A 13,754-nucleotide genomic window follows, 5' to 3' on the forward strand; every position below is an offset into this window, starting at 1 on the left:
GACTTGGACTCGCCATGGTATTCTCACTCTCAATCATGTACTGAACAAGAGTGCTCTTGTCCCCTTCCCCAACTTTCATCACACTTACGGGTTCCTAGAACTGAAAAGCTTTCATTATATTCAAATCACCCACCATGTTCTCCTTCAGAGGACAATATTGTGCCACAGCGAATAGATAGGAAGGTTACCTTGGTCATGTACCAATGCATATCTTCATTCTCATCACAGGAATTGCTTGAGCTGCAGCACAGTTGGGAGGTGGCAGTGATGGATCCGGAGGATTGAATAGAGGCCCTGATGTCCCAGAGGGAGTTCGCGATTTCCTCCGGATTTTGCTTGATCCAGTTCAAAATATTACACAAAACATTACTTGCATACAGTGCTATTTAGATGTGGCTGTGATGCCCACACGCGAAGCCCGAGAGTAGACCGAGGAGACAACAGATTTTCCATACCATGTGGGAGTGTCTGAGGATACGCCACTTTTGGGAAAGAGTTCTGGATAAATTGGTGGAGGAGCCCGTGCTTGTTGCACCCAAGCTGTTGTTGTTGGGAATCTGGGGTGCTCACTCCTACGGTCGCGTTGACAAGCTGCTGATATCTACAGTGGTCATTCTGGCTAAAAGAAACGTAGCTTTGATGTGGGGCAAGCCTGATGTGCCCAGGTATTGTAATTGGGTATCAGACATGGATATATGTATGTCATATGAAAAAAGAATCTATAAATGCACAGGGATGCACGGCTAAACTATAGAAGATATGGCATAAATGGGAGGAAGCTGTGTGATGGGGTTCTTCAGAGGGATGAAATGTGTAGTTCGACCTGTCTTGTGTTTATGATTTGACCTGCTCATTGCCTTTTGTATACCCGTAACCTCTTGTAAGGAGTCAAGCCTGGTACTTTCTGTCCTGTGTCTGATTTCCCGAACCATCTGAGGTAAGGCCTGAAATTGGCGAAGGGCATGTTCAAGTATAGATGAACAAGTTACTTACCAACTGTAACGTTCTTTCGACTGGACGTTCCTCCCACGTATTCCTTATCTTTGATAAATCCACTTCCAGCTCGCTGGCCTCTACATTTTTTTTCACATTAGAGGGCGCTGCGCATCGATGTCCTTCGAAGGCCTCTGTATCGGTGCTGACGTCACCATAGGTATAAATAGTCTCAATCAGCGTCCGTTGCTCAGTTCCGTTTTGAGGTGCTGTTTTTGTCTTGTAGGAGATGGTTAGTACCCTTGAAGGAGCGTAGGCTGCAACTACAAGGGAAGTTTTACTGCAGGGAACGATGGGAGGGGCGACAAGGAATACGTGGGAGGAATATCCAGTCGAAAGAACGTTAGTTGGTAAGTAACTTGTTCTTCGAATGGATTGTGTCCTCCCACGTATTCCTCATCTTTGATAGACTCCCAAAGCAGTAATGTGTATAGGAGGCGGGAGTAAAACAATGATTTCTTTAAAGATGCACAGAGTGCAACACAGCTTTTCCAAATTTAGTCTCCTGGCTAGTGGAGGAATCTACATTGTAGAATTTGGTGAAAGTATGTGCGGACGACCATGTGGCAGACGCACATATGTCTTTAATTGGAACTCCTCTTTGGAGAGCTGAAGAGGCTGCAATACCCCTGGTTGAATGAGCCCTGAGGAGGCTCTTTTCCTGCCAATTTATAGCACTCTATAATAGTTAGTATTATCCATCTTGAGATGGTCTGTTTCGTGATAGGTAAACCTAGTTTATGTCCTGTATACCCCACAAACAACAGGTCTGTTTGTCTAATCCTTGCAAGTCTGTTAATATAAAAACTCAAAGCATGCCTTTGATCCAGTCTGTGCAATCTCTCTTCCTCTTTCCCTGGATGGGGAGGAGGGTAAAATGAAGGTAAGGTTATTTTTTGTGTGATGTGGAATTCTGAGACCACCTTTGGGAGGAAATTTGGCTTCACTTGAAGAACTGCCTTATCTTTGTGAAAGATTGTAGGAGGTTTGCAAGATAAAGCTTGTACTTCGCTCACTCTTCTGGCAGAAGTTAAAGCCACTAGGAAGACGTTTTTAAGAGTGAGAAACCTTAATGGACAGGAATGAAGGGGTTCAAATGGAGTACCCATTAGAAATGTTAAGACTAGGTTTAAATCTCACAGGGGAACTTGAAAAGGAGTTGGGGAGAAAAAGACATTAGTCAAGCCTTTCAGAAATTGAATGACTATGGGCAACTTGAAATATGGAGGCTCCTGAGCAGTGCGCTTAAAGATGGACAGCACCGCGAGGTAACCCTTGATTGTGCCAACTTGAAGGCCTGAATCTGCCAAGTATAGTAAGAAAGATAACACCATCGGTGTACTACATGAAAAAGGGTCAATATTCTTATCTCTACACCAGCTGCAGAATTTGTTCCAACGGCAGCGGTACAAAGATTTTGTTGCTGGCATCCTGGCTGAAAGCAACACTTTCATTACGGCATCCGGAAGGTCCCAATCCTTGTATCTCAACCTTTCAGAAACCAAGCGTGAAGGTTGAGGGTCCTGAAATCCGGATGGAGAACCTGACCTCCCTCCTGCGAGAGAAGATCCTCTCTTTGTAGAAGACGAATCGGAGGACAGATGGACATGTCTAGAAGATCTGGGTACCATGTTCTCCTGGCCCAAACCGGGGCAATTAGGATCATGGGTTTCTGGAATCTCCTCAACCTCCTGATCACTTGAGTAATGACGGGGACTGGAGGAAACGTGTACAGAAGTGAAAACTCCCAGTCCACCACAAACGCATCCCCTAGAGCTCCTCTCGGGGGAAATTCCCTTGAGCAATACTGATCATACTTCCGGTTGATACTGGTGGCAAACCGATCCACTTGAGGGGTTCTCTAAAGGGCAAAGATCTCTTGAAGGACTTCCTGAGCTAGTTCCCACTCGTGGGAGACTGTTCTGCCTGCTCAGAGCGTCCGCCGTCGAGTTCTTCTCTCCGACTAGGTGAACTGCTGATAGAGAGATTACTTCTTGAATTGCCCAGAACCAGAGCAGCATTGCGTCTCTGCACAGTGGCAGTGACCCTACGCCTCCTCTTGTTGAGGTAGTGCATGGCCACTGTGTTGTCTGTCATTATCAGGGATTATTTTCCCTGTACTGATGGCAGGAAAGCCTTCAGCGCTAGTCTGATCACTCTCAGCTCTAATAGGTTGATGTGTAGTCTAGACTCCGATGGAGACCAACGACCGTTGATGGTCAAGTCGTTGGCATGGGCTCCCTACCCCGTGAGTGAAGCGTCTGTGACTACTGTTATCTCCTGCCATAGTTGCCAAAACTGTTCTCCTTTGAAGATGTACTCCCGACAGACCCACCACTGAAGGTCTCGTGCTACTCTGCCTGGGATTTGAAGGAGATCTGACATTCTTCCTGAGAATTGCAACCACTGGGTCCTTAGCGCCCACTGGAGAGATCTCATTCTCAGACAAGCCTCTGGCACTAGAAAAATGCAGGATGCCATGACGCGAGCAACCTCAAAAAGTCAAAGGCTGGTAGACGCTGGGCATTTTGAAACCTGGTGACCATCTGTAGAATATCTTGAGCCCTCACCTCTGGTGGCGAGGCTTTTCCCAGGGATGTGTCCAGGACTGCTCCAATGAACTGGAGTCTCTGTGATGGTATCATCTGTGACTTCTTTAAGTTGAGGGAGAAGCCCAGTTTGTGCAGGAAGTGGCAAACAATCTAGATGGATCTGAGCTTGTTCCAGGGACACTGCTCTGATCAACCAGTCGTCCAGGTAGGGGTAGACATGAATCCCTTTCCTCCTTAGACTTGCTGCCACAACCACCATTAGCTTGGTGAAGACCCTCGGGCAGAGGTCAGCCCAAACGGCAGAACCCGTAATTGATAGTGAGAGCTGCCAATGGCGAACCTCAGGTACTTCCTGTGCTTGTGATGGATTGGCACATGACAGTAAGCATCCTGAAGGTCCAGAGATACCAACCAATCCTGAAGCTGGAGGGCCTTAAGGATCTAAAAAAGGTTTACCATCTTGAACTTGTCTTTCCTGAGGAATTTGTTCAATTCTCGCAGGTCCAAGATGGGTCTCAATCACCAACCCTTGTTCCTCTCCGCTACAGGTACCGGTTCTGTGGCAATCACACAGAAAGAAGAAAAAATCCACATATCAACACCCATTTATTTCAAGGTGGTAGTCAAAGGTTTTTTGAAGAGACCAAATCCAATGCTCAACAAGAGTCATCAGAAAAAGAAATATACAGGTGTGTCTTCAAGGTTAAATGATTTTAATTCCAACATGGAGTTATTATAAATATAGTTATAAACATTGATTTAAAATGTACAAAGATCAAGAGAAAATTAGAACAAAAAAATAAGTGTAAACATGAGAAAAACGTTGTTAGACAAAAAAAACACATTTAGGGTGATCACATGAAAATAAATTATATTGTAATGGAAACAATACAGAAAAAAAATCAAAATTCAAGAGGATACTTTATTATGTGTATCCCCCACTTACATGCACCAACAATATCACTCTTTTCTTTAGAGATGAATCGTTTAACTAGTTGTACATGTAGATGCACTTGTTGTGCATGTTTGTATGATCAGCATCTGATCATTTCTGATTTTATTAACTTGCCAAGTATGCCAACGTTTTTGCCTGAGTTTCAAATTATTAAACACGAGGCTTCCTAAACTGATAAACCGCAACCATATTTAACAGAAAAAAGAAAGAGTTAATGTGGTTTAGGTGAAGCTCTGTTGCACGTTTCGGCTAGCCGGAATTGGCGGCATCTGAGTTCAGCCTTCCTCGGGGCAAAAAGAATGACCTCAGTCTCCTAATGAATAGGTAAGCCCCTTTCAATGAACGGCTGGCTGGCCCCGGGCCAGCACCTTTGTGCAAGGGCATTTAGGCTTTGTCCTGCCTCTGTTGCACTCTATTTCCTGTTCCGTTCCTGCATCGAGAAAGCAGGTCTGCCGACGTGCTGAATGATATTTTCGCTGTGATTCCCACCGTTTTTGCCATTTGTAACCCTGGCTAGGTACAGTGGTTTAGGCATATCATGATTTGGGCTTTTTGCCTCTGGAAGTCCAAACTGGCTCCCTTGAAGTCCCTTGCAGCCTCCACACATCTGTTAGGTTGAGCCCTACACTCCAGAACTTTTTGACTGTTTAACTGCCACCACCCGCCGTTTACCACCAGAATCTTCCAATTGGCTGTGGGTTGCAGCAGAGATCCAGAAGGTGGTTGAATTGTCAACTACCCACCAGATATTCAGCTAGGGACGTCGGAGAGTACCAACAGCAGTTGTCTCTGTTCTGGAACATTTGCTACCAGGGCGCTGCCTTCATTTTGTTCACCCTGCTGCTGGGAGCCATTTGCTCGGTTCCTCACTTCTCCTTGAAGTCTTCTTTGCAGATTCTTCACTCCTGGCTTGAAAGTAGAGATACTGGGAAGAGAGTTACTGGGGCTTTTGTTGGCCCATAGTTAAAGTTCAAGAGAACCGGAGCCTGCAAACAGATTTTGAATATGCCCACAAACAATTCTAAAAAGTTAAATATATTAGAATGTATTAGATTTATTTGAGAAGGCAAAAACTATGCAATTACATCTTTTATAATTTAATACCATGCACTTGGTTGCATGTTAAAAGAAAGTAGCATTACATGGCCTCCATAAAGTTGACAAAGTAGATCATGCAGACAATTAAAATGAATGCATAACCAAAGATATATGCAGGAAAGCATAAAGCATGATTTTGTTTACAACTCTGACATCTAAGCACTAGTACATGCAATTCCTAAATACCAGCGGGGAAGGGGCATATTTCGCATCTGGAAATCCGTTCCTCCATTTGGCAAAAAGAGCCTGCCAAAACTCATCTGAGCAGAAGGGGCTGCCATTTTTGGAAATGTGTCAGAAAATCAGTAGTCATAATGTTTGCCATGCTGACTGGTTAGCATAAGAGATGTTTCAGCCAATAAGAGTGTGTATGTGTAACAGTCCAGCCTATTGATGGGGAAAACATTTTAGATCAGAAGTGGGAGGAGCATCCATGGGAAATTCAATGCCACTAAAATCCGATTTTCCACCCATACTGCCATCCGAAAGGACAAGGCTGCAGTGTTGAGCAACGCAGGTTTGCACAATACGCTGCCTGATGACACGTAATACGTTTGTTACGTCCACGCTACCGAGCCTATATAATCCTCAGTGGCAAAGCCTTTGCAGGACAAGGACGCTGTGTTGAGCAACGCAGGTGTTTGGCAACAACGGGGTCTGCAGCGCAGACGGTGAGTGCGGACGATTTACCCTCCTATCTTCAGCCGCCAGGTGAGGAGTTGGGGAGTTAGCTTTCATTGCGCTTCCTAGCTCTTCTCCTGAGCCTTTCCCCTATCGCGTCCCCTGCAACCTTTGCCTCTGCCCTTGATGTGTGAGTGCCCCTTCCCTGTCACTTCCTACCTGTGCTGTCCCCTCACACCTCCCAGCCTGCCCCCCTTTTCCCCGTCCTATCCCTGCGTGGCTCTCCCATTCCCATTACGTGTGTGCATCCGTGCCACTTCCATCCTTGGCTTCGTATGCACTGTGCATTCCCGACATACGTGCCCCCTTGCATTCTTCGATTGCGTGTGCCTCTGTGTCCCTTCCATCGCCGTTTATTTGCTCTGTGCGTCCTCAGCCTGCGTGGTCCCTTTTATTCCTGTGAGTGCGTATGCATCCGCCCCACTACGTCTTTGGCACGCCCCCTATTTTGCCTGGCCCCTCGCATTTCATGCCTCTGCGCCCATTCCTTTCCCTGCCTACCTGTGCCACGCCCCCTTCAAAGAAGGTCCTATGACATCGTCGCCATTCCGGATGACTACGCTTTCTGGCATTCGCCTTGGATTTAAGCGACGACGGCATAGGACCTTCTTTGAAGGTTTAAAGGGGAAAGAGCTACTATTATGCTCCGGGAAGAGAACATATATTTTTACCGCTCCTGCTTACCTCAGTGACTAGGAGGCGGCCTTTATACCCGAAAGGAGATCAAGTTAGAGAATTATTGTCAAAATCATTCTGAACACAGTTCCCCCACAATTGATATGGAACAAGCAGCTTTCTTATTGAAGATTTCTTTGCCTTGTGGAATGCTATAACAGACAAATGCCAGAGATTATTGGACCAGGAGCTATATGGCGAACTAATCTGGTTTTGCAGAATTTGCAAATGTTCACCTATCCTGAAGAAGACACACACAATCTGTCGAGTCGAAACTATTTGTTAACCTGGAAGCCCTTTTGTTAATGAAGATCTATAAGTTGGGGCACCTATAGTCGATATTTTGTTGGAGTGAACAGCTGTTAGAAGCGAATTGGAATATGTCCAAGTTCTTAAAATCATGAATTGTTTTAGGATTTGAATTTGTATGAAGAAATGTATGAATGCATGATGTTAGGATGTTTTTTATGGATTTAATTAAAAATGTTCAGCTATTTCTATTTTTTAAATCAGAATGAAATAAAAATAATGATTTAATATTTACAATCCTCAGTCTCGCTCTCACCAGTTTTTCTTACTGTCTACCGGCCACCTGGTCAGATCACCTCCTTCCTCTCCAAGTGGACAGACCTCTCTTCCTCCCTCCTGGCCTCGACCACTCAACTCCTCCTTGGAGACAACATCCACCTGGCCCGACTCACTCTGCAGGGCACACTCTTCATGTCTGATCTCTTCAAACATCCCCCTCTCTAACCCACTCGCCACTCCGCTCTCCTGGAGTGACCACTTTCTCCTTATCTCTCTCTTTCTACCCCTCAGGCCAAGCCAACCACCACACTGCCACCCATCTTCTCCCATGAAGCGCGTGTCAGGTGAGGCTTTCACCTCCTTTTTCTCTCACCCTCCGGCACCTCTGGCTCAGACTCACACCTTGACACAGCCCTTTCCATGCTCCACTCTGCCATCTCTGACACTCTTGATGTACTTGCCCCTGTCATGAGGATCCGCATGAAGCCTAGAGCCAAGTGCAACTCCTGGTACGACTCGGACCTCGTCACCCTTAAACGCAAGTGTAGGGTGGCTGAGAGGAAATTGTTGGCATCTTGTACATCCTCTGACAAACTGGCCTGCCGACTGCACCAAAGGCAATACCGACTCTCTGTCCTCCCTAAGAAGAGATCTCAGATCCAAGCCCGCTTCTCTGCGGCATCTAACAACTCGGCCGAACTCCTTAAAATCTGCAAGGAGCTGGCCAGTCCTGCAGCAGTCTCTACCTCTCCTGTCCCCTCTTAGGCCCTCTATAAGGCCCTGGCTTCTCATTTCATCTCTAAAACCCAGGACTTCCTGTCCACCCTCTCGTCCTCTCCTGCTTCTCCCTCCACTCTCTCCTCTTCCTCCTTCTCCGGACCGCCTGCACCCACCCCCCCTCCCTTCTCTGCCTTTCCTCTTTACACCCGATATGAGGTTTCTAGAGAAGTCCGATATATGAAAGCCCCATCAAAACAGGTTCTTCCCTGTTCTTCCAAAACCATCAAGGACTACATTGACACCCTCGCTCCAGCCTTGGCTGACATCTGCAACCATTCTTTCACCAGTGGAACTTTCCCTTCCCCCCCGAAGCACTCTTGTGCACCCTCTTTTAAAGAAATCCTCAGCCGACCCCTCCTGTCCAGCTAACTATCGCCCGATCTCCATCACTCTTTTCCTGGGCAAACTCTTGGAAAAAAAGCTGACCATCTCCCAACTTAATCTTCACACTGAATCTATTGGTTGTCTCCATGACCATCAATCTGGCTTCGGAGCAACCAGAAGCACTGAAACTGCTCTCCTGAACATCCGTGAAGATCTGCTCTCTAACCACGATGACAATGTCCCCTCTGTCCTCATCTTACTTGATCTCTCTTCTGCCTTTGACATGGTCAACCACGCCATCGTGCACAACCGGCTCCATGATAACCTGGGTATCACTGATATCACTGATCAGGCTCTAGCCTGGCTGACTTCTTTCCTCTCGGACCAAACCTCCCAGATCCAACTTGGGTTCTTCCTCTCCTCCATCTCTCTCTACCTGTGGTGTTCCACAGGGGTCTCACCTTTCTCCTTGGCTGTTCAATCAATACCTGGCACCTCTCGCCCACCACAGTGCTGCTCTCTGCTCCAACTTTCAGTGCTATGCAGACGACACTCCGCTTGCGTTCAGGCTCCCATCAGCCGCTTCTTCTCTTTCTCTCATCCCGGAGTGTCGGTCTGCAATCCAGGAGTGGCGTGCCGCCAATGATCTGTGCCTGAATGCCAGTAAAACAGATCCTCCTCATCGGCACACCTGCACCTTTTCCTGCCACTCTCTGGCCGGCTTCCCTTGGCCCTCTTCCTGCTCCCACCTGTGAGGCTAAGAACCACAGGGCCATCTTGGACTCCACACTCCTCCTCTCCTCACATCTCTGATGTCTCTAAGAAGTGAAACTACCAACTGCACCTCCTCAGAGGTATACTCCCTGTCCTCTCCTTCCCCCCAGAAGCTCTCTGTCTCCAGAGTTCTGGTTCTCTCTAGGCTTGACTACTGCAACAGCCATTTTTTAAATCTGCTTGCTTGGCCTCAAGCCCAGGGATCGCATCTCTCCAGCCCTGAAATCTCTCCATTGGCTCCCAGTGGCTGCAAGGATCAAGTTCAAGACCCTTTGCATTGTCCACAAGGTCTTCTGGTGCCTGGGATCGCAATACCTCCAACTCTCTCTTCGGAAATATCTTCCTACTGAGCTCTTTGCTCCTCCACCTCCTTGAGGGTCAGGCGCTTCTCCAAGCAACGAGTCGGGGGTAGTTCTCTATCTTCGGCTGGTGCCTCCCTCTGGAACAGCCTCCCTGCCTCTCTGAAACTTGAGCAGAACCATCTCTGTTTCGGGAAGCTTCTCAAGACTCCTCTTTGCTTCTGCCTTCTCTCTTCCTCTTCCCTGCTGAGCACCTGTCTGATACTGCACCGGTCACCTGGCTAGCCTCTGAACAGCGGGGCCAGGTCCTTGCCTGCCCAGTTGCACACCTGCACTGCCTCTTGGCAACCCTTGCACTTGGGTCTGTATCTGCAAACCTACAGTCCCTTTACCTGGACTCAGGCGCCCAGTTGCCTAACGGCCCAGTTGCGATCTATAAACAAATAAACTTGTTGTTTGTACTTAACCCTTGCACTGCCACCTACTGGCTGCACTACGTGTTTTTGATACTTTGTCCTGCACTGGACCTTCCTCCCTTTCCCCTGGCACTTTTCCCCTCCCCTCTCGTCACTAGACCTAGTAAGATCGTTGTCTTTGTCCTCCCTTTGTTTCCCCTCCCTTGCCTCGTCGCGCCTTGATACTCGTGTATAGGCGTGTTATAAATGTCATATGATATCCATGGTAGAATGGGTCATTTTCACCCCTCTATTCTTAAACACACACACTTTTCTGTACACTGTAAAGATGTTTTTTTGATCAAATGTAATTTATGTTCCAGGTCATTTCATCGACACCCGTTAAGACAGGTGTATTTACGAGTTTTTGTCCAAAAACAAATCGAATCTTTTTTAAATTATTATTTATGGGGTGGTTCCCCCAAATCCCCTGTCCTCTGCCTATTTTTTTGGTTATTCCTGACCCCCCCAACCCTTTATATGCCCTTTCCCACCCACAAATCCATTTCAAAAAGAAGTTTCTGCAAAAACGTGCTGCAAAAACAGCTGTCGTAAAAACGGTTGTCGATGAAAGGACAGCTTACTGTAATTTACTTCCAAATCTTGCATGAAAGAGCAGCTTTATATTTTGGTAAATGATTTCAGTTTTATTATGCAAGCCTTTCAATTAGCAGCCAACCTATATATGTTAAAAGTTAGAAATGCGTCCTACCTCTTTCTGATCAAGTTGTAGTGAAGATTTAATTAAATCTCTAAGTGCAGTTAGTTGCTTCTTTTCTTCATCTTGGGTCTGCTTTATCTATTGAGGAGAGAAATCATGTCATTTTTGTTGCCATAACTAGCAAGTTGGCTTCATGCGTAACCACATTTTTCATAAAATAGATGCGCCATCACACACAAACTACAGCCAAACAATAGCCATAAGGAAGTCACCCCACAGAAACCAAAGAACTAACTGAAAGATAGTCATGATAGGAGGAAACTAACTGAATACACAGGCTGACCAAGACGGATGCACTAGGACGCCTCATCAACAGCACTCTGACCCCGAACCATTCAAAGCTTCAACTGACCAGTGTCACATTAGATAACAAGAGAAGAGATAGTACCAACCCAGTTCCACACCCGGAGAAAAGGTTCCATACAATACTCACTATGATACAGCTGGATCCGCGCAGCAGCACCACCACCACCACCACCACCACAGCGAGACGGCCCACAAGGAACCAGCAACATCCCCACCCACAGGGATGCAGCTCAAACAGAACTAGAAGTACCAGAATCAGGATACAGACCCCACTAACCCAACCCTCTATTTTCTACACACTGAAGCCACACAAAGCTCAACCATTTCTCTACCAGCAATCCGCACGCACTTTACCACACTGTATCAACAACACAAACAGCACCTACAGCACACAAGGTCTCGCCCGATCCGATACTTGCACCAAAGCCCAGCACTCTGTGTATACCGAGCTGAAGCTGCCAACAGCACACCACCTCTCCCACTCTCCTACTCCCCTCCTCCCGACTAACCATACCCGCTCCCCTTCCTTTTCATAGATCTGCCAGAGCGCCTCGGGACCACTTCCGTTGGTGGCGGTGCGCTTTACGAGTACCTTTAACATAACATAACAAAGGGTTTCAGTCCAGAACACCCAATATCACACAAAAGTATTTCACTGTGCAAATGTGACAAACAAATAATGAAGAAATAATGAAGGAATTTCTGTATTGATTGCAAAACCATCTACTTTTCACCGTAAACCACAATGTCCCTAGCTCATAGCGATCAAAGGTTGAAAGTCCTACAAGGCACTAATGTAGGGCCTGACACTCTGGCAGGCACTTCCCCTCCCCACAACAATTTTCCTGAACTTTCTTGATGGTTGACTCTTTTTGGTTCAATCTTTTTCTGGAAGTGTTTAGAAATGGTTGCATACATACAATCCAAGTGATGTTAAAACAGTTTCTGTCCTCAGTGTTCAGGGAGTGAGAGAAACCAACCCAGAGCTAGGCAACCAGGTTTCCCTCAATATTAATTCGGCTTATCTAGTGGTAGTGATGGCTCAGAAGTGAAGGGAACTTATGAGCGTAGCAGGGTGGTTTAAGATACAGTATGACAATGTTACAGGTGAGTTAACTTTTGGAGGAAGTGTCTTTTCAGAGTTCAAAAGATAGTAGCCCAACCAGTTAGGAGCTGGCAATATTACCAGCATAGTTTACCATTTAGTAACCCGGAGGTGTCTAGGTGTGCATTGCCCCAAAACCGGGAGTCAGATTCCCACAAGGATGAATGGGAGAGACCGATTGGCATCTGAATTGCTGCGCAGGCTGAGAACTTTGATTTTGATTTGAGAGGTAACAGAGCTAATGCAGTTGAGCGATGGTGGCAAAACTGTTATGCAGCACAAGGTTATAGATAATTATTGGAGCGCTGTTCTGAATGGTCTGAAGTTTCGCAAGTGAGAATGAATAGGCGCCCATAATACACAGAGTTGGCATAGTCAAAGCTCCATAGTATGTAGCTTAAATTGGACGTTACAGGATATGATTAACTGGTTGATCATATTCTGTAATGTGAGCTTTTGGAGGTGGAAGCCTCACAGATTATAAGAGGGACTGCAGTGGCTCTAATTCAGAAGAGCAAGTGAGGGGCATTTAGATGCGATGTGCTGAACCTAGGATTAGGATTCCTGCTTTGTCCCCACTGACTAAGTTTGCTTAAGTACATACATCCACTGATTGGTTTGAGACAGTTCTGAAAAGATGAAGGGTGAACTCTAGGTTGGAAGCATCGAGTCAGGATTTTCTATCAATAGAATAAATTCTAGTGCTAATTTTGGTTGCACAAACATCTAATTTAAGACTACACTTCTAACGGTTGCAGGTTTGCATGATATGACAATAGTGTGTCACAACTACACTCTAGCCTGTATGATTCCATGTTGGTTTCAGCCAGGAATGGTAGTCAATGGAGCATAATTTTACAAAAGAACTTCGCATTTCAGTACCAAATGATGAATTTATTAAATAGCACTTCTTCACACAAAAATGCATTGGATATTAAGGAAATTACATTTCACGGGTACAGGGAATTCCATTGAACAACGCACCTAGGCCTTTGTCATATCGGGGCATCCTTCTTGAGCGTGGACCTAGCTTCTAAAAGCAACAGAGCGCATTACAGAGGTTTAAAACAATACAGATGCACAGAGTGCTTTGCAGAGTTAGCAACAGAACAGATATACAGCGATGGGTAGGATACAGTGGGGCACAGATGGGTGGCAGGGAGGAGATGGGCGGAAGGCGTCTAGCGAGTCAGGTGGCACGGGGCAGGGGGTTTGAGGGGATGACGTGATGGCATGGGTGTTGGAGGAGGGTCTCCTTGAAGAGGTGGGTCTGGAGTTCTTTTCTGAATTGTAGGAGCGTGGGGGCGAACCTGATGCTGACGGGGAGGAGGTTCCATAGTCTTGAAGCGTAGGCAGAGAAGGCTTGCTTTCTTGTCCTTTCCTTTTCGCAGCGGCAGATTTCAAGTCTGCATGTGTCCTGGCTTCTGATGGTGCGCTGTCCGCTGAAGATGTTGAGTTTCTTCACAAGATAGCTGGGTGACTTCAGGGCTACAGTCTTGCAGATGATG

The 13,754-nt window shown here is 46.4% G+C and overlaps 1 protein-coding gene across 5 annotated transcripts in view; it reads right to left on the reverse strand.

Annotated features, from left to right (window-relative positions):
• ASAP1 (ArfGAP with SH3 domain, ankyrin repeat and PH domain 1) overlaps positions 1–13,754 on the reverse strand; it is a 2,617,237-nt gene that overhangs the window by 1,965,170 nt on the left and 638,313 nt on the right. For all 5 annotated transcript variants that reach the window (XM_069621633.1, XM_069621635.1, XM_069621634.1 and 2 more), the window contains one exon: positions 10,827–10,913. In XM_069621633.1, the coding sequence (XP_069477734.1) occupies positions 10,827–10,913 (87 nt within the window). The remainder of the gene's footprint in view (positions 1–10,826; positions 10,914–13,754) is intronic.

This window comes from Ambystoma mexicanum, chromosome 5q (assembly GCF_040938575.1).
Source record: "Ambystoma mexicanum isolate Mex_15411 chromosome 5q, UKY_AmexF1_1, whole genome shotgun sequence".
Taxonomy (NCBI): domain Eukaryota; kingdom Metazoa; phylum Chordata; class Amphibia; order Caudata; family Ambystomatidae; genus Ambystoma; species Ambystoma mexicanum.